This window comes from Giraffa tippelskirchi, chromosome 6 (genome assembly GCF_054371585.1).
Source record: "Giraffa tippelskirchi isolate mGirTip1 chromosome 6, T2T-mGirTip1v1.2.pri, whole genome shotgun sequence".
Classification (NCBI taxonomy): domain Eukaryota; kingdom Metazoa; phylum Chordata; class Mammalia; order Artiodactyla; family Giraffidae; genus Giraffa; species Giraffa tippelskirchi.
In genome coordinates this window covers 140,107,614-140,129,655 of record NC_137280.1, presented here as the reverse complement: position 1 = coordinate 140,129,655, position 22,042 = coordinate 140,107,614, and the positions used below count along the sequence as shown (strand labels likewise).

General features: G+C 38.8%; 1 protein-coding gene across 4 annotated transcripts in view; it reads right to left on the bottom strand.

Annotated features, from left to right (window-relative positions):
- SGCD (sarcoglycan delta) overlaps positions 1-22,042 on the bottom strand; it is a 434,639-nt gene that overhangs the window by 231,936 nt on the left and 180,661 nt on the right. For all 4 annotated transcript variants that reach the window (XM_081501895.1, XM_081501896.1, XM_081501897.1 and 1 more), the window contains one exon: positions 8,135-8,236. In XM_081501895.1, the coding sequence (XP_081358021.1) occupies positions 8,135-8,236 (102 nt within the window). The remainder of the gene's footprint in view (positions 1-8,134; positions 8,237-22,042) is intronic.

The window sequence follows — 22,042 nt, the reverse complement described above, 5'->3', positions numbered from 1 at the left end:
AAGGTTCCATGGCTTTAAAAACAACATTGCAGAAAACCACTGAGCACATCCAACCTCTTTTATGACAGACACACTGAGAGGGAAGAGGAATGACTTGCTCCAGAGCTTGGTGCTAACCCCAGCAAGACAAGAAGAGCACCCAGATTCCCCAACTTTGACTCTAATGTTCTTTCTGGAAACACCTAACTGCCAGCTGCAACTCTCCTCCCATCCAGGACACAGTCTTTATATCTAGAGGATATAGACAAAAGGTTTTATCCAAGTGACTGTTTCTATTTGTTTGGAAACTTCATAACCAAACTCCAGGCTTATCAAGAGGAATGCACAGATGTTCCTGCCTGTCTCCTGTATGTATTAAAGTATCTCCACCTTTGCCTCCTGTTCTAATTTATATTTTTCTCAGTATTAACAATTCCATCTTTTCTTACTCTATCCCTGTACATATTTCTTACAAGTTACTTTAAATACTTTGTGGAAATGTGTATTTGCATGAGGGGAAGGGTAATTTCAGTAGGGGACTGGCATGAATACAAATTTCCAAGTCTTCGAACAGATGAGATTCTAATGGTGAACCTTGGGCACCACAGCAGACAAGAAAGAATTCTGGGGGCAGCATGCTTTCCCAGTGGTCCTTAAACAATACAATTAGACATTCTCAACCTCATTTGAAGTTCGGACCTAGCTCTTCTATGAAAACCCTAGTTATAGCTGAGATCTGACCAAAGTCCTCAATAACTTCTATTTATAGCATGATCTTCATTCAAGAAAAGTACACACAGTCAATTTCACCCAAATTAAAGAAAGAACAAAAACCCCATCAGCCCATTTTAATTCTCAGGCAACCAAAGCCTCTGAATAACTATCTGTTTCCCAGGATAAGCAAACAAACAGACCAAAGGATTAAGCATCGATCTATTCAAAGTTTGTGTGTCTGGTTAAAAAAGAAAAAAAAGCAAGCAGCTGTTTCACTCCATTGTTCACAATAAACAATGACACATAAAAAGATAGATACATTTCGGGAATGGAAATCTGCTTCTTGGTGCAGATGGTTTTATAGATGACCCTTCCGATTTTTAATAATCTCTATAGTTTACATATGAGATAAATGCAAAGATGCCTCATGCACCCCTCTGACTTAATACAAATCACTTTTATTTACTTGGGCAATACTTCATGGTCCAGTTAACTTCTTAATTAAAGACAGCAAGATGCTCATGTTCCATGCAAGTGGCATGGAAAATACTGTTTTGTGTGCAGGATGTTCAGCTGGGAGTTGAAGCTGTTTTGCGTACTGAGGAGAAGACACCACGGCTTTCATCTGGTTTGTAAACTAACCAGACATGGCCCCTCTTATTATAACTTACTTGTCAATGGAGCCTCTTTAGACGAAGCTTGTGCCTGTCTGTCATCCTATGTTACTTTCTTTTGCCTCATGGAAAGCATGCCAAATCCAAATCTTCAACCTTCTGCCCCTTGTCTGCTTCTTTCCCAGACATGCACAGTCATGGTTAAAGGAAGAAAGACAAAGAGGTGTGTTCTAGGAAACCCAGGGTGGACAATGACCCTGGTGTGCCAGAACCTCAGCCTCCAGAGGCTCTGAGTCTGCAATCTGTGTCACTGAGCTTATATACTATGTCAAAATCCATAGGAGCCAGACAACTAGAAGAAATTGGGGCAAAAGAGACACACAGGAAGTAAGAAGCACTGAGTCACGAGTGACTACAAATTCGAAGAAGTCAACTGAATTTCTGGACTACTGCATGATGAGATAGATAACATTCTCAGTGCCATAAACCAGGGGCTGTGCATCCTCAAGGGGTTTCAGGGGCTCATTATATAAACAAGCTAAGCAGGTCAGGTATGAGACAGGTGGTGACTGACGGCAGCTGTGGCATAATGGAGAACAAATACACTTCTAGAGGAGGCACCGTCTACTGAGCTCCAGTCCTGGTGAATATTAAAGTACTCTGCCAGATTTTCTGTGTGGTTTTGTGTGTGAAAATCAAAAAATTATATATTTTTAAAAAATGTCACATTTTCAGATATTTAAATATTAGAAACAAATTCACATTCAAAGGAAAGCCCTGTGTGAAGCAAATAAACTGGGCTGGATTTAGTTTGTAAATTCTGTCATAAGCCTTCATTATCAGTAGCTGACTTCATAGTTTATGAGGTGGGTCACTTAAATTACTTAGTTTCGCCCTCACCAATAACTTGATAAAGTAAAGACTATCATTTTAGTGGTCACATCAGCCATCATTAAGGTTGGTCCTGCTGCACTATCCACTATTGTTGCCAGTTTCCTTTTCTCGATGCTTTTGAATTCTCCTGGGAACTTAATGTGCTTTGCAGTTAAGTTATTCCTCACGAGAGGGAAATGGCCATGTATAACTCAATCTATTGCACTAAAGACAGTGTCATGAGAAAATTAATTATCACATACGCTGTGTGTTCATGCGGAAGAAAATACTGCAATCCTGGATTTCAGTTCTCACTTTTGCTAGGCATAACTTGAGTAAGTTCAGACTCCTTTTGTGAGCCTTAGGGCTCCATACATTAAATGAAGCTACTGGTTTAATTGAATTCTTAGAGACTTTCCACTTCCAGCCTATATATGCCTTGTTAATGTAGGCTGATAAAATAAGTCTCAATTCATATCACACTAAAATCAAAATAGGATTTTAAAAACTCAGCTTTCCATAAAACAAAAATGATTTGACCATTTGGTTCAGAGGAAGTTTAAACATCAGATGAGATCACACTACACGATGATGATGCAGATAGTGAGAATCATTGTCCTTGTCATCAAATCATTTTCACATAAATGTAAAAATCCATGGTGAGGTTGAGCAGTTCAGAGTTTCAATGAGTGCCTAGCAGTTTCTCAGCTTTCATAAACATTGACAAAATGGGATACCCTCGAAATCCATTTTATATGTGGAATTCAGACCTCTCAGGAAACAACATTCAGACTAGTGTTTATAAAACGTTGGAATATATGTGTGTTAATCTCTATATTATTATGGTTTGCTTTTTTGTATCATAAAATGAGTGGAGATATCATTCCTGGATTAAAGAATATAAACATTTTAAGGTACTTAGCATATACCAAAATCTTTTTTTTTTTTTCCCCCAGAAAGACTGCCAGTAATCTATGAGTGCAGGAGCCAGCAAAATTTTTTAAGCAGAGGCATGGAAAAAAAAGTGAGTTGAACATTGATAGAGTGTAACTCAGTGAAAGAAAAATTGAAGACTAAAAGCTCTGAATATGAAAAGAGTTTCCTTAGAGATTTTCACTGAATTTGTGATTAAGAAGACATGAAGAAGAGGATGAGAGACTATTTGGTTCAGAGGAAGTTTAAACATCAGATGAGGTCTTCACTACATGATGATGATGCAGACGGTGACAATCATTGTCCTTGTCATCAAACCATCATTCACCATCATCAACATCATCATCATCCGGGGATGGAGGTGAGAGCAGGAATGCCCATTCTGGAAAACTCACTTCATGTCAAGTTCTGTATTAAGCACTTAACAAATATTACCTTATTTATTTACAACCACCAATGATGTAGGTATTAGTATCACCTCAGTTGTACAGGTAAGAAAATAAGAATTTGCCAAGTTAAGAAATTGCTCAAAGATAAGTCACTGGTTAAACAGTAGCTCTGGTTGCCACCCAAGGCCAGTGATACAGCACATGAGCTTGATGATTGTGTTATACTGACTCTTGATACAGGCAACTTCTAAGAACCCCACTTACACATGATTTCATTATTCTACACACAGTTTTTGGTAGGTAGAACATCTTAAAATAGGTGAGTTTTTAATAGATAAAAATTATGAAAAATATAGAAATATCCTTAAACTTCATACAATAATTTTCCACTTTATTCTGTTAAATCAATTTTTGTATCCCTCTTCCAACTTTTCTTTCTATTCTCTCCTCTCCAAAACATCCAAATTCAATACAGCAATGGGCTAGGACTCCTATACTCACCCCAAGTATAGTTTGAGGGGAGTATGGAGATAACTCACTGTGCAACTTTTCCATTGGTGTAGGTCTGAGACAGAGTATTTGCTCAATAAATGCTGGCTTCCCTTCTCTTGTCACTTCACATTGAATTTTGTAAAAACACTATCTAGTTCCACCATCATGGGAAGCAAGGTAAGATGCCTCTCTGAAAAAGCAGAGATCTGCTACTTTTATCCAAAATGATACTCTGTGATGAAAGGTCTACTCAGAATTCATACATTCAATCTATCTACTAGCAGCTTGTGCCAAAAACCCGTAGTTGTATTTTGCAATTATAAAGATGCCTACCACACTGAAATGGGATTTAAATATAGTCTTAATGGCATCAAATCCCTTAAGTTTATAAATTTCTGTGCTAATGCATTCAAATAGAATTACTAGGGATTGGGTGGTCTTTGGATGTGATGGTAGAATAGTTAATTTAATGTGTCCTTTTCAAGCAATTTCCTGAGCCGCATGATACTTTACCACTTAGAAGCTATGCATCCATGTAGTTAAAGCTAGAGAAAGCCAGGTCTTTCATTGAATTCCCAGATGAGAGTTTTTATAGAGATGAACATTTTCTCATTAATTTATCTTCCTAAGTGATTGCTATAGCACTAATCAATTTGTAGTGACTTTTCCAAGGTTGCAACCTTCAATAATGAAATCAGATACTATATTGAACATAGTGTGGATTGCTTAACTGATTTCAGCTCCTCTCAGATCAATGAAACACAAAACCAAAATGAAGTCAAGAGTTGCTTCATTAGTTACTCTCACTTAGAAGAGCTGAGTAATCTTGTTCAACTGGACGCTGATCTCTTTTCAATGAGAAAAACAGAAGGAGACACCCCATGAAAGAGAAACAGCCATGATCTATGGCAAAGTGACATGGCAGACTATTCTACAGAGCAGAATCTTCCAGAGGTGGCATGCATGCAATGGTCAAGTACATCAGAAAACAACAACAACACAGTAACCTGAAGATGCCAGAGTAGAGAATAGAAAGCTACTGCATGTGAGGTTCTTGTGAGCATTATGTGAGGCTATGATTCAAGAAGCGTGGCAAATTCCACTGGTTACCTGCTCATCAGTCAGTCTCTCTACCTTCTTTGCTCCCTGAATCCCAATTTTGTTCAGCTGGCAATAATTCCCGTGCTTGAGGTAAGGAGAGGTCTACAGACCAATCCCTAGCTTATAATATTATTCTTTTGCTTCAGTGAGAAGTTTGGATTTTATTCTAGGTGTAATGGGAAGTCAACGGAGAATCCCTTGCAAAGGGGTGAAGCGGCTTGATATATGAAAAGGCTACTCTGGCTACAGTTTGGATAAAGAGGCTAAGAGTGAAAGGCAGCAGAGACAGAAGAGGTCACAGCAATGAGAGCGGATGGTGGCTTGAACTAGGGGGGTGCCATGCAATGAGGAGAATTAGATGGATCAGGGCACATCTTTCAGGTAGAGGCCAAGAGACTTTCTGATGAGTTTTATCATATATACATATTGTATGCCCTCTTTTCTTCATTTAGAACACATTAATTTTGTCCTTAGAAACATATAAGCTAAAAGCTTTGTGTGTGTGTGTCTGTGTGTGTGTCAGTTGCTCAGTCATGACTCTTTGTGACTGTAGCCCACCAGGCTCCTCTGTCCATGGAATTCTCCAGGCAAGAATACTGAAGTGGGTTGCCATTTCCTTCACCAAGGGATCTTCCCGACCCAGGAATCAAACCCAGGTCCCCTGCATTGCAAGCAGATTCTGTACTGTCTGAGCTTTTAGAAAGGAAAAATAATTTCTGAAGAATAATGGAAAAATAGTGAATTTTAACCCTTTAATTTTCTTTAAACAAGGACTTGAAAGCAGTGGATTTAACTCACTGCTTTTTCAATATTAAAGTAAGCTTTTCCAAGACCATCATTACTTTTTAAGCTTCTAATTAAGTGTATCTTTGACTTGGAATCAGATGACTATTGATTTTCAGATAGCTTGGCTGACATATTTGCTAAAAGTCCAATTCCTACATATGGGCCTAAGAGATATACCAGGTACCCTTTCACGGGTCTTCTAAGACATATGTCTCAATTTCTTTATATGGCTCTAGTTCTCCATCAGGGAAATTTATTTAGCAACATTTTTCTTAGTACATATCAACTATTCTACACATGATCTTAAAATCTGCTCTCTTATACATAAGAAATCTAGCCAGATCACTGACACACTTATGGAAATATAGCTAAGGAGTAGAGGGGTTGACAAACTACAGCCTGTAGCCTATTCTTCTGTGGCCCTTGAGATAAAAATGGTTTTTTGCAGTTTTAAAGAATTATAAAAAGGAAGAAAAAAAAAGATAAAAATATTTACTACCTGGCCCTTTACAGAAAAAGGGACAACACCATTAGAGAGAAAGGACCAATACAAATTAATGAGATAAACTAGTTTAATCTAGGTAAGATTAACCTATTGTATATTTAATAACTTCAATGGATGATTTAACTAACCAACTTGCTAAGTTGTATGTGCTTATTTGCCTAGTCATGTCCTACTCTTTGTGACTACATGGACTGTAGTCCACCAGCCTTCTCTGTCCGTGGGATTCTCCAGGCAAGAATACTGGAGTGGGTAGCCATTCCCATCTCCTGGGGACTTCCAGACCCAGGGATCGAACCCGGGTCTCCTGCACTGCAGGCAAATTCTTTACCATCTTGAACCACCAGGGAAGCCCACTTTCTAGGTTAGGAAAAGTAAATATAAATCAAGAGCAATGAACACAATAGTCATTTCTTAAATGATTGAAATTGACTGTTCAGTCCAATGCAGAATCCTAACCCAACCCTCCTTGTTACAGTTTTACCCAATTATTCCTTCTAGGATATATTTTCCACAGAAACAATGGATACATTTACAATATTTTTGGTACTTTAAGCCAGTATGGTATGGAGTCCCTGTAAAATTTCATAATCACTGACTGGGTGACTGAATTAATCTGGTCTTCTTGCTGATTTTAACATCATGGCTCCCTCCCTCTCACCAGACACAAAAGGAAGTAAACTTGTTGGCGATTCGGTAGTTGCATTCAGTCTATACAACTCAGTAGTTTAGATAGCACTCAGATAAAATCACCCACTGCCTCAACTTGCTGAATTTCATTAATCGATGCACACAATGCAAATGGTGCTTCGGAGAACTTTCATGTTATCTGTTCACAGGTGGACGAGAACCAATCCCAGGCAGAGCAAATACGTTAATAATCCTTTTCAACCAGAACACTTCACCACCCCACCAAAGAGCAAAAATGAAAGCTGAAGAACAAATAACACCAAAATATACTCAAAACAAACACTAATTTTGATAATATTGGCTAACAAAATCAAGGTGTCTAGGGGTCACTTCATCAAGACTTAAAAATAAAATAAAAATAATGAGAGAAAGAGCTTTGGTAGAAGGCCATGGTTAACAGAGAGGCCTTCTGCTCGTTCATAAGAATGTGGCTTGGAACACCCTACTCCTCCAAGCCTCAATTCTTCAATCTGTAAAGTGAAGAAAGACAACAATAAACACCATCCCATTGGACCACTCTGTGAATTACATTAGATAATGATAACCCATCAGAACAGCAAAGTGCATAGGACAGAGCACACACTCTAGTGTGATCATTTAAATACCATTTTTGAGCATGGCTGTTAATGTATTAAATTGATTCTAATCAACCTTTTCCATATTGTCCACATTCTTCATAAAAAGTTCTAGTTCTTTAGGACTATTTCTAAAGAGGGCTTTGAAATACTTGACAATCAAGAGCAATAGGAAGACTTTCTTGGATTTGTATAGTACTTTAGTGCACTTCCATATTTATTTTCTTGTTTTCTTTGCAGCACAATCTAGAAAGTTCATTAATAAAGGTTATCACTCTCTATTTGGCAGGGTTGGAAAGAGGCTCAGAGAGGTCATCTCATTTGTACTACAGGGGCAATTGCATTCAAAATTCTGATTCAAAGGCATCTTACTATGTACATTGCTACCCCTTCCCCCAACCTTTTATATTCAGTCAATGGCAAGATAATTTTCCCCCAGATTTAGATTCAAGAGAAACAATGATTCCTCTCCCAACAGAAACTTACTGGTCGGGACTGGATTTCTTTGGCATAGAGAGGTTGCAAGAATTCTGAGTCTCCTTCTAGCTTTAGACCTTTTTCTGTGATTCTCAAGTTTCCCATTCCATCCTAAAATAGAAGCACACAGAGAACATGGAAAATTTGATTAGTCCAAATTTCAAAAATACCTTAGGTTTTCAAAAATTGAAACAAAATTATTGCCTTTTTTTTTTAAGAAGGTGGAATGAGAGGAGGTCAAAATGAAGACATAATATACTAGGAGGCATTGTTCAGTGTGATTATGCATATTACCCTCTTTGCTAACTTATTCTGAGAAAATCTATTTCAAACAATCTTGGAAAATTGAGTAAATTTTTCAAGCAAGCAAAAATCTAAGCAGCACAGATGAAAAGGACCCTTTTGACTAGGCAGTGGTGAAAGAATGGAGGCAAGCGTGGAAAGAAGAAAAAGATGATTTCCCAGGTTAAAGTAAAAGATCTGATTTCTGAAACTATGCAGAAATGACAAACTGCAGTCTGTTGGTCTAATCCATCCTTTGGACATGGTGTCTTTGGCTCACAAAATATTTAAGGAGTCAAATTATTTACTAACATTTTTATTAATACTTTATTATTGGTGGGCAGCCGTCTATGGGGTCGCACAGAGTCAGACACAACTGAAGCAACTTAGCAGCAGCAGCAGCATGGAAATATTGAAATATAAAAGTAGAGAGGATAAATAGCAAACACCTATATAGTTGTCATTCATCTTCAACAATTATCAACTTATGGCTACTGTCCTCTATTACAGCTACTATATCCAACTCCTTTATTTAAATATAACCATAATACCATTACCACAGCAAAAAAAAATTACTGCTAAATGTTATCAAGTACCCAGGGTCAATGTTCAAGTCTCATAAATATTCTTCTCTTTTTATCTTTTTGTTTGAAATCAAGTTCCCTATTGCAATTGTTTGATACATAAAATACTAGATCATCTCCTTAAATCTCCTCAATTTCTGTCACACATCCACACACAAAAATACACTTATTTGATAAACAAAATGACATTTTTTCCAATAGCATTTTCCCCAGTTTAGATTTTGCTAAACATTCCCATAATTTCATCTGAATTTTCTGTAAGTCAAGAAGCTTGAGGAGATTCAGGGTCAGTTTTCTAGGAAAATACATCCTAGAAAATGAAATGTATTAGTTTTCTTCTGTTACCATCACAAATAACCACAAACTCAATGGTTTAAGACAGCACAAATTTATTATCTGTATGTTAGAAGTTGGACCCAGGGCTCAAAGGGGAAAATCAAGGTGACAGCAGGGCTGCTACACTCTTTTAGAAGGCTCTAAGACTGAACCCATTTCTTGACATTTTCTCATTTCTCAAGGCTGCCCACATTCCTTGGCTTGTGGCTCCTTCCATCTTCAAGTCAGCAATGGTTGATTGAATCTTTCTTACATCCAATCATTCTGACAATGAATTATCTGTCTCTCTCTCTTCCATTTTCTTTTTTTTAAATAACTCAGGTACAGATTTTATTCAGATTTCATAATTTTTACAAGTTTTCTTTTTTAAAAAACTTTTTAAATTTATTTATTTCTAATTGAAGGATAACTGCTTTACAGTATTGCATTGGTTTGGACACTTAAAGTTCACTAAGAATACAGGAAAATCTATTTTAAGATCACCTGGGTAGCAACCATAATTCTATCATAACATTAATTCCCTTTTGCCATGTAATGCAACATACTGATGGAGTCTGAGGTTAGGACATTGATGCTTTTAGAGGGGAGGGCATTTTTCTGCCTGCCACATGCTCTATCAGGAAGCAGTGAACATCTTTTGCTATGATGTCATAAGCCACTGGTGATTGACAGGATCCATTATTTCAGTAGAGATTTCAAGCTGGTGATAAAATCATTATTTCTTAATTTATTATCTGGGGTATTGAATCAATAGAAATTACATATCATCAACTACATGTTTACCCTAAATTATAATTTATATAAAAACTTGATAGATGCTTGATTTTTCCTCCTTTATTTATTAATGTTCAAAATTTGAATTGGTTACCTAATATTCTCCAAAGATGACCAAAGGTTTTCTTTTAAAAAAATATAATTATGAACATTTTGATTTGCTTCATTCCAGTGCAGCTTTTATTCCTATTGAAGTTTAAACTGTTCTCTTCTTGCTCAGTGGGGGTCTCTTCAAGTCCTTTAATTAAGACTCAGGTATCTTTAACCACCCTCTTGTTTCTGGCATGGTAAGATGTTCCAGGGTTACCTTACGTAAGTCTCGCCCCAGGCTGGAACCAGACATTTCTAGTAAGAACTTGGGTTCATTTCAGTGGGAAATGGTATTTGGATACCACAAGCTGAGAGCTTGTTTATGTGACTGGCCCTTGTTTATGTGAACAGAGCCAGAAAATCAGTTGTGTATATGTTTTAAATGGAATATACCATGAGTTTTCATGAAATTTCAATTCAAATTTAGGCCTTGAAGGTTTTCATTTAACCTCATGGATCTAACAATGTTATTACCTATTTTCCATACCAAAATCCCTGTTTTCAATAACATCAATATGACTACTCACTTGATTTAACCCATAAGACACAAAGAGTAGTTTCAGAAAAACCAATGCCACTACCATACTAACATTATGATTAAGAAAAGCAACTAAAAATTTGCCCTTAAAAAATCTTGAGTATGTACAATTAGTAAACTGTAGTCAAATGGCTGCATTTTAAAGTCATTTAAAATAGTTCTATTCTGAATGGTTATGTCAGCAACCTCTTGTCAGTTAGGTTCAACTGTTTCATCCCTGCCCACCCACCTGCTGCTTCAGTTTTTCATGAATGCTTTTTTAAAGTCTTGTTTTGTTATAGATTTGTGAACTATTTAGATGGCACCAAAGTCAAACCTATAAACCAAGATACATTCAAAGAAGTCTAACTTCTGTCACATATTTCTTTCTTCTCCAAGTAAAGGTGTGTGTTTGTATCTGTGTCAGCCAGGGTTCTCCAGAGAAACAGAACTAATAATATGTCTGTGTAGGTATGCATGTACATACATCCACACACATTCACTCACTCATTCATTTTAAAGATCTGACTTAGGAAGTTATGAAGACGGACAAATCTCCAGATCTGCAGACAGCAGATTAATTAAATAAGCCATATGTTATATATATATATGATTTAAAATATATATGAATATATAAAATACATTAAAAATTTCTTCCTGCATTTTCCCAAAACCATTTGAAAAGTGCAAAATCCAAATGAAAACTTCAGGTTTTCAGCACCTCATGAAAACTGAAAGTCATGCCAAGTCCGAGTCAGCCTTCTCACATGGCTGCCATTGGTTAGAGGTAAAGAGCAGCCTGAATCAAATGCTCTCTAGGTCACCACAATTTTCACCCAACCCATATCACTAAGCTACATTTTCTCAGACTCCTAAAACTTCTGACTTAAGTCTACCATATCTTCTCTCCAGCACTGCCATGTGCTCTGTACCCCAATACACTTGGTATAGACACTGTATGGGGGTAGGAGGACTTTGAGTGACCAAGTGGAGAATGCACATTTTTTTCCAATTTTCCTTTATAACAGCACTTCAGTCTATGGATGAGAACAGATCTTTCTGGTCAATACTGTTCTTTCATGGATAGCAGGCCATCTGTATATTTCTGTTGTTGTTACTTGTGGGGACAGCTTTTCTAAGAGGGTCCTAGACTGGGCATTTAAACCCAGCGTGAGGGGCAGTAGGCTGGAAGGCATGCTCATATCATACTAGCATCAGGGAGTATCCACAACAAAGAGGAAAAGCAAAAGCAAATATGCACACACAAAAAAGCAAAAGCAAATATCCTCCCCCTACCAAAAGGGTGTATCAGTTATTGTATTTTGGGTTATTATGATGATTTCCATTAACTAGAGAAGCAGACTTTTTCATAGAAATGTAACAGAGAAAGCAAACCTGATTTCAAGTTGGATCTGTTCCCTTAGCTCTAACCCTTGAGCTCTCTGTTGCCTGTACTTGGTCATGTTGGTCTGCACTTTTGTAAAAGAACGTTGACTATAGACTGAAAAACATGGGCTAGCTCATTCTCAAGGTGCTAGTCTTTAAAGGTATAACACGTTCCCATTCATACAAAGGTAAAAAGTTGCAGAACAGAAAATACCAATTATGTTGTTATAGGTTTATACTAACATTTCGACCAGACCCACATGGACAGATGCAAGAACAAAGGATTCCTGCAACAACAAGCCATTCCCCCTGCTTTTAGTGTAAAAGAAGCCTGCATTTTAACTTGTATAAGATGGTTCTTTGGGACTCTTTCATCTTTCCCTGGTAGCTCAGTTGGTAAAGAATCTGCCTGCAGTGCAGAATACCTGGGTTCGATTCCTGGGTTGGGAACATTCCCTGGAGAAGGAAATGGCAAACTACTCCAATGTCCTTGCCTGGAAAACCCCATGGACAGAGGAGCCTGATGGGCTGCAGTCCATGGGATTGCAAAGAGTCGGGCATGACTGTGCAACTAACACTTTCACTTGGGACCCTAGTCCACCATCTTCTCAGTATGAAGACTTTCTGAATAAAGTTACTATTCTTCACCTCAACAATTCATCTCTCAATTTCTTGGCCTGTCTTATGGTGAGCAATATAAGCTTGGACTCTGTAACAGAAACACATACTAAACCTGACATCTATAGATAGACTTCTGTTGTTAAGTTGCTCAGTCGTGTCTGACTCTTTGCGACCCCATGGATTGCAGCACACCAGGCTTCCTTGTCCTTCACTGTCTCCTGGAGTTTGCTCAAACTCATGTCCACTGAGTCGACAATGCCATCCAACCATCTCATTCTCTATCACCCCCTTCTCCTCCTGCCTTTAATATTTCCTAAATTAGTTTATTTTTTAATGATGTGTATTTATCAAACCAAATGGAACTTCTAAATGTTCTTAAATAAAAGATTATATTTGGGGTAATCAGCAAGCTAATTTCAAATAAATCTCCTTCCTCTCTTATAGTTCATTCATAAATACCCTATTAGTATTTGTTGATGACTTACTATGTGCCGATTACTATACTCTGTGTTTTTTACACTTTAATTTCATTTTCTTTATTATTATTGAAATTACCATGCTACTTCTTGATTTTAACCATAAGAAAATAATCATATAGATGCAAAAGCATTTGGCTACATTTTTCATTGCCATTTCATTTTATAAAATAAAAACATATGAGAAATATGAGAAAAAACATATGAGAAATTAGAAAATAAAAGTTTTACGTTAAAAGGGTAAATATGCTACAATGGGATATGATGTAGTTCTTGTATAGGAACATTTAAGAACACAGGCAAATATTCACAGTCCATTATCAAGTGAAAAAAATCGATTAACAAATAAATACGTATATTTCATACCATTTTTATAACTATATATACATACATACATGCACTTAAGAAGAAAAATCCTAGAGAACATTTCCTAGGGAAAAAATTATACAAAAACAGACATTTAAATGTTACGGTTAGCTATTTTTGTATGCCTAAAATATGACTATTTTTTATTTTCTTCCTTTTGCTTATCTGTACTATATAATTTTCTGTAACAACTTTTGTATTTTAAGAGGTTATAAAACATTTTCACGTTTTATTTTAAAAATCAATCTTTCTCAAAAATCTATACTATGTCATATATTTGATGCTAGTGGTAAAGAACACGCCTGGCAATGCAGGAGACATAAGAGATGCGGGTTCAATGCCTGGGTTGGGAAGATCCCCTGGAGGAGGGCAAGGCAACCCACTCCAATATTCTTGCCTGGAGAATCCCATGGACAGAGGAGCCTGGCGGGCTATAGTCCACAGGGTCGCACAGAGTTGGACACGACTGAATCAACTTAACACACATGCATCCTTACATTATCTAAAGTCATCTCCTCAACGGTCCTATGGGATAGTCATTGTTTTCCTTATTTTACACATGAGAAAATTTACTGGTAAATAACTTATTCACTGGTAAGTGACTCAATAAAAAAGGCTGAGTGCTGAAGAATTGATGCCTTTGAACTGTGGTGCAGGAGAAGACTCTTGAAAGTCCCTTGGACAGCAAGGAGATCAAACCAGTCCATCCGAAAGGAAATCAGTCCTGAATATTCACTGGAAGGACTGATGCTGAAGCTGAAACTCCAGTACTTTGGCTACCTGATGCAAAGAACTGACTCATTGGAAAAGACCCTGAATGCTGGGAAAGACTGAAGGCAGGAGGAGAAGAGGATGACAGAGGATAAGATAGTTGGATGACATCACTGACTCAAAATGGACATGAGTTTGGGTAAGCTCTAGGAGATAGTGAAGAACTGGGAAATCTGGCAAGCTGTGGTCTATGGGGTCGCAGAGAGTTGGACACGACTGAGCAACAACAGCAACAACTCACTCACAATTACATACCTAGTTAATGACAGAATCGGGAATTTAAACCCAAGACTATCAAATTCAGACTGTATACTTTTACTCATTATTCTAACCCAATCTAATGTATATTTAAAGTATCTTTCTTAATACCACTTTGATTTTCACTTATTTGGTCGATGTGCTCAGCAACTGTAGAGAGGGTCATCTCCAACTGCAAGACTAACACCATCCAGTTTTATGGTCAAATACCTTTATTCCACCTTCCCAGAGTCTAAAGGCTCTTTACTACAACCCAACTGCCTCCCACGGGACTATACACAGGCTAACTCATCTGCTATTTCTGGGAAGTCTACTGTGTACTTAACTATGCGCTGCAAGCCAGGGGGAGGCATAAAGAGAAACGGCCCTTCTCAAACATGTCCTCCGAGCTGTTAGTAATACAGGTGGCACACAGCCAAAGAAGAATAGTCAAGGAAATATAAGAAAAAGCAACATTTGAGAAAAGCTCATCTAATCTCCCAGGCAGCAGGGAGACTGTGCTGGAAACCTCTCCCAGCCTTTCCTGATACCGATTTTACAGTCAGTACGGGTCAGGAATATTTGAAATGTTCCAAAAAAGGCAGACACGACTTGGCAACTAAACAACTCTTTGACCTAGGTAGTTATTGATTTAGTGAAGAATTTCTGTGCATAGAAGCTTATCAGTGTATCAATTACATCAATAAAACAGTGAAGAAATGTACCCAGTGATAAAGGAATGGTCAAATTATGGTATGTCTGTTTTGAAGCTATTAAAAAGTATGTTTTCAAAAGGATGTTAAAGGCCTGGTAAAGTTGAGGCAATATAATGTTTTTGCAGACATGGAAACTGCCATTTACATATAAAGTATTTTGATTAAACGGAGAAGACAATGGCAACCCACTCCAGTACTCTTGCCTGGAAACTCCCATGGACAGAGGAGCCTGGTGGGCTGCAGTCCATGGGGTCGCTAAGAGTCGGACACAACTGAGCGACTTCACATCTAATCCAGCGGTCAATGAACTCCTTTGTAAGAGCGGTTTCACTTTTCCTTCAGCGCCTGTTTGGTAAGAAGCATGCGTGCTCAGTCGCTCACCACCCATTTGCCGAATGCTTACTGTTTCTTCCATTCATAGATTCTTCCCACAGTTGTGCCTCATCACTTCATTTTTCCACTTTCTGTCCTGGTCTCTAGGTCTGCCCAAGATATGTGGTGGGAAAGCTCTTTCCAACAGTGTGAATTATTGTCATGGTGCATGTGTGTGCTCAGTTGTGTCTGACTCTTTGCAACTCCATGGTCTGTAACCCACCAGACTCCTCTGTCCATGGAATTTTCCAGGCAAGAATACTGGAGTGGGTTGCCATTTCCTACTCCAGGGGATCTTCCCGATATAGGGACTGAACCCTGGTCTCCTGCGTCTCCTGGATTGACAGGTGGATTCTCTACCACTGCACCACCTGGGAAGCCCCTGAATCACTGTGATTATTAGCCTCTATTTGCAGACTGTAACACAGACTGGAGTAGCCAACTAAATATGTTCTCACATTAGCATCCCCTTGATAGCTCTGGAACAATCAGACTGGATTAGATTCACACTGAAACAGCTTGAGAACAGCCTTATTTAAAGCTATTTTACTTTAACTGCACAAGAAGCTACGGGTATTATTAAGATAGGAGTTTTAGGTCAGTTTTGAATCAAAACTTCCTTCCCAGTAAGATGGAAAAGAAGCATTGGGAAGATTCACAGTCATTCCCAAAGTAATTAGAAATAGACCATTTTTTTCCCCCTCTCTTCAAATGGTAAAACGTCATTCTTTGAAGGAAGCACGCAAATTCTAGCAGCCCACTAGCTGGCCTTGACTGAGCCAATACCATCCAGCCAATGGTCCTACATTTACAAAGTACACTTGGGACAGTAGTGGGAAACCAGGACCCACTGTCCCAGTGAGGGAATAGTCTCTGCTGACCTGTCAGTACAGTGTCCCCTATTCCTACCCCCTGCCTAGCACACAAGAGTTTTCACAAACACATAAGCAAATCTCATTATTTTCCCAGGCCAAGTTAGACTGGCCCCTTGTAAGGTCGTCTGGAGGAGATAGGGCCTGGGGACAGGTGCAGAAGTGGGTGGAATCTAGAGAGAATCTCCCTCTGGGCTGGACCAAGGATGATGGCATTTGCTCTTCATATTTTATCTGGGCCAGAGTTGTTTCAAGTGGCCAGTTTTCCACAAGATGAGTCGAGAATAAATTCAGAGATTTCAGAGTGGCAGGACAGTAGACTGAAATATTGTTTCCTTCTTCATATCTCCCATGTCAGACCTCAGACCCTTTCATCACCATTTCAGATAGGTTCTCAGGCTTTATAATCATGTAGCTTAGAGATTTTGAGGGCAAAGAAGCAGAGGCGGCCTGAAAGCACTGGGGTTTCTTATGATTTGTAAAAGGTAACTCTCAATAAATGGACTGTGTCAGGCATGTTGGGCAGGGAGGCAAGTAGAAGAATTGATTTATTTCCACTGGGGATGGAGAAGACATCTATGATTTCCAGGAGTTCTAGAGACTATTGCCCTGCCATGGTCCCTAGGGGAGTTAGGACCTCAGAGAGAAATGGCTACAGGGCTCCAGCCTCTCCAAACTTGCCCCTTCCCAGGAATAGCAGAGGGATCCCTTTTCAAGACGCAAAGGGACCACAGTTCTCTCAGCCACTGCCAGTGAAAGACAGTGACTAGTGCCCTCCAGGGCTAACCCACTAGTGCTGGGCAAAACACTGAGATGTCCAAACATCCCGAGCGCTGTGGGATGCCCTGTTGGCCCTTGTGGAATGAGGGATGAGAATCAGTATTACGTTCCTCTAAAGAAAGTATTATTTCTTGCTCCTCTCGTTTTCTTGCTGTATCAGCATCAAACAGGTTTTTAATTCCATCAGCACATTTTCAAGCTTGAAGTAATGCCAGGTCCTAGTTTAGTAAGCAGGTCTCAAGATGAGCACTTGTTGTAACAGTTTTAATGGTAGGCATCGCTTGGTTTTGATCAGAGTGAAACAACTGCATCTGCACACAGATTGCTTCAGAAAGGCAAGCTTCAGGAGAGATGGGACTTTGTTGTCTGTACTCTCAATTCCTACAACATTGCTTGACTCATGGGATGTGCTCAGCAAATACCTGTGAAGTATTATAATGTCATTTCAAATAAAGCTGTATTTTGAAAGGTGTAATGTGGGAACTGCAAAGATGTTAAAAGCTCAACCTGTCCATTAAGCAGATTTCAAAATATAGCAAGAGTTCTCAACTAGGGTGGTATAGTATAGAATGGGTGAAAACTGGTGATTGGGTGAAGATGAAAATCACACTCTTCTTATGTATAAAGCTCAAATATGCTTATATATAGAGTGCATACACAGTATATTAATATAATTAAAATTTCATGGTGAGGGGAGTGAGACAATTATGGGGAGGAAAAGTCTAAAAATACTCTTGGGGAGGGGGAGGCAATAATGAAAAGAAAAAAGTTGAGAAATACTCCACCAGAATGTTATAGATTTTGAGATTGCTCCACCTTTCCTCCCTTTAATCCATAAGCCGTCACTTCTGCCATTCACATACTGAACCATCCTCTCAGCCTGTAAAATGTAATCACACGGTAGCAGCACAGGAAAAGCGGAAACTCCTTAATGTAATATTTAACAACTTCATCAGCTGGCACCAGCCACTGCAGCCTCATCTCTTATCAGTTTCCGTTCACTCTGTCACAAAGCAGGATAGCAATTTCTCCAAATTCTTTCCCTTTTTAGTTTTCACTAATGTCCCTCCCTTGGCCAACAGTGCTCCTCCTGACCCTTCTGCCTCTCTCTCCAGTCCTTTGGTTTTGGTCAGGTGTCTTTTCTGGGTCTAGGGGCCCTTCTCTGATGTGCACACTTCGTGAGCACCTCCACCATAGCATTTACCCACGGCAGTACAATGACCCATTGACATCTGTGTCCTTCCACTCGACTTCAGATTCCTTGAGATGAGTGGTAGTGTGTCCCTCATTACTCCATCTTTCAGACCCAATATACTGTCTATAACTAAGTATGTGACTGCAAGAGCAATAAAAAATAAGCTAGAGAGGGCTCAGAAGGATGCATCAATGCAAATGAAAAACAATAACAAAGCCACCATTTCTATAAGCATTAGGCAAAGCACTTGACTGACATGTCCATTAATCCTCAATATAACTCTAGTGGGTAGGCAATGTTAGCCCACTTCATAGCTGAGAAAACTGATGCTCAGACACCCTGATAGCCTAATTACGAAATTTAAGTCCTTCACTACCACACTCCATACTGCATGGTTAAGATCCAACTGTTTGCCCAGCCCTGTGTTAAATGCGAAGTGATGAGGAATGAAGATCAAGTCCCTCCCTTCTAGGAGCTTCTCATTTAAAGGACAAAACACAAGTAACACACTTAATGGCAAGGGTGTGGAGATACAGGGACTCATATACCACTTGTGGGAACACAGTGTGGGGCAGGTACTTTGCAAAAGGATTTGACCGTTCAAAAGTTAAGCACAGTTACCACGTGACCCAGAAATTCCACTCTTAGCTATCTGCCCAAGATAAATAAAAACCTACGCTCACACAAAGACCTGAACATAAATCTACATTATATAGTAAAATTCTTAATAGTCAAAAAGGAGAAACAAGCCAGATGCTCACCAACTGATGAATATATTAAATATTCTATATCTACGCAATAGAATATTATTTACCAGTGCAAAAGGAACAAAATGATCCATGCCACAACATAGATAAATCTCAAAAACATTATGCTAAGTGAATGAAGCCAGACACAAAAGATCACATATTGTATGAGTCTGCTGATATATAACATCCAGTGAGGCAAATTTATAAAGGCAGAAAGTAGATTAGCAGTAGTTGTAGATTAGGATTGAGGAGTGACTTTAAAAAACCTTAAGGGATTTTACTTAGATTACAGAACTGCTCTAAATTTGGAATGTGGTGATAGTGGCCAAAATCAGTAAATGTACCAAAAATCACTGAAATCACACTTAAAGGGCTGAATCTTATAGTGTGTAGATTTAACCTTAACACTTTTTTTTTTTTTAAGAGTAATAGACATGCACTGATATTCCAAGAAAAAAGAAATCCAGTTTAGGAGACATGACATGTGCTTTCAAATTCTCCAAATCAATAAAGAGAACAGGTTCAGAGACTTGTGCTGGGACAAGAGGTATAGCAGGTTCAAGAGGGAACTGGTAAGAGACAGCTCCATTATTTGTCCTCACCTGGTGTGCAGTGGTAAAAGAAAGATGCTGGCAAGTGTTTTGTTCCCATCAAGGACCAAGCCTGGGGAAGGAGAAGCAGTGCAAGGGAAGACACAGCAACTGCATTAGACCCAGGAAGTATTTACTGATCAAGTCAATTACATTGTGGGTAGTCTAGGAAGGTTGCTGCTGATCTTTTCCAGCGAGCATTAAATATTGGACCATAATTGGTGCTGAATGACAACACACCAGCAAAGACCAGATGACCCCTCAGTGTCTGGGTCACAGGTTCTGATCCTTTGTGTCAGTTGCTATATAATCTCAACTTTACTCATATGTTCCTTCTTTTACCATTCGTGTCAACTTAGCCTATAGTTTTTCTTTCTTCTCTTTATTACTTCCCAGTTATCACAAAGCTAAGCCTCAAAGACGGGTTAGAATAGTGTGTGTGTGTGTGTGTGTGTGAGAGAGAGAGAGAGAGAGAGAGAGAGAGAGAGAGAGAGAGAGAGAGAGAGAGAGAGAGAAGGGGAGCATATAAGACACATACATCTGTCAAATTGCTTTGCTGCCTCACTGAGTCAGAATTGTGATTTCTCATTTATGCTTTATAACATCTCATCAAGTTGTTTTTAATGATTTATAGGTCCAAGGCCATGGTATTTGAAGGATTCTATATTTCCTGGATGCCAGCAGTAATATATAGATGGGCGTCCTTTGCTCTATAATTTTCCTGGGGATGAGACAATCAGCCAAGGAGAGAGAATTCCTCTCCCATGCATACACACAGGGAATAAGCCTCATTCTCTTTATTTCTAAATGACTTTGTTCCTACTTGTCCTTTAGGGTATACCTCTCAGTTTCCTTGAGAAGTCTTCCATGATATTCCTCAGTCTTTTAGAAACCACCTTATCTCAGTAACGGGAACACACAGATATAATACATACACACGGTATTATGATATATTGACTAAGAATATGAATTATAGAATCAGACTGCAGAGTTACAGTGCTAGCTTGACCACTTAACTTGCTAGTACCCTTACATATCTCACTCTCCTTACATGAATACTTAGATAATAATATCTTCTAAACAGAGGATTAAATCACACAATTCCTGCGTAGCAGTCAAAATACCATGGTAACAACAACAAATTCCCAGTGGCTTCAAATAATAAAGATTTCTTTCCTACCCAAGCTACATGTCCATGGAAGTTTAATGATAAGGCAACTAGGGCATAGAATGACAGAGCAACCACCACTTTGAACACCCCTGCTGCTCTCTATATCTTTAGACACATGTACATCTATATTTCCCAACCCACTTATGACAGGTTTGGCCATGAGATATGGCTTGTGAAATGTGTGTGTGTGCATGCTAAGTTGCTTCAGTCGTGTCCAACACTTTGCGATCCCATAGACTGTAGCCCACTGGGCTCCTCTGTCCATGGAATTCTCCAGGCAAGAATACTGGAGTGGGTGACCATTCCCTTCTCCAGGGGATCTTTCCAACCCAGGAAGTGAGCCCATATCTCTTATCTCTCCTGCATTGGCAGGTGGGTTCTTTATCACTAGTGCCATGGGCATTAGTCAATTCATAGCAGATGCTGTAACAGTGAGAGCATGCTCTATCATGCTCGCCTATTATTTTCTCTCTCTCTAGACTGCAAACTTCAAGCAGCAGGAATAGTACCTTAACTGTCTTTTTATCCTAATTACCTGTCATAAACCCTGACACAGAGTAGGTAGACAGCAAATTTTGACTGAATGGATGAGAGGTCTTCTGTCAGCTGCCAAGAACTGTAACTTAGATCTCAAATGAAGTCCAGTCTGGTTGAAAAGTCAACATGTCTTGGGTACCACTCACCCAGACCAGTACTGTGCTTGGTGACCATCTAGGACAACAGATCAACATGGGTATTATTATGTACCTCAAGACATGGGTTAAAGATTATTTTTAAAGAACGTTTTCAAGGAAATGTAAGCATATTCCTAAGAATCATAAGAGTACAGCTCTTGGGCTTAGCCTTGACCCTTCCACTAGCCCTTAGTGCAGACTTGGACAAGCCTAGCTGTTCTCCCTCTGCTTCCTCTATTTCACGATGGGAAGTTGGACAGTATGAACATTAAGGTCTTTTTCACTTTAAAAAGTCTTATTCTGTGATGCACAGGAAGGAGATACTCTGTGAACAACAACAAATTACAGCTGTCACTGG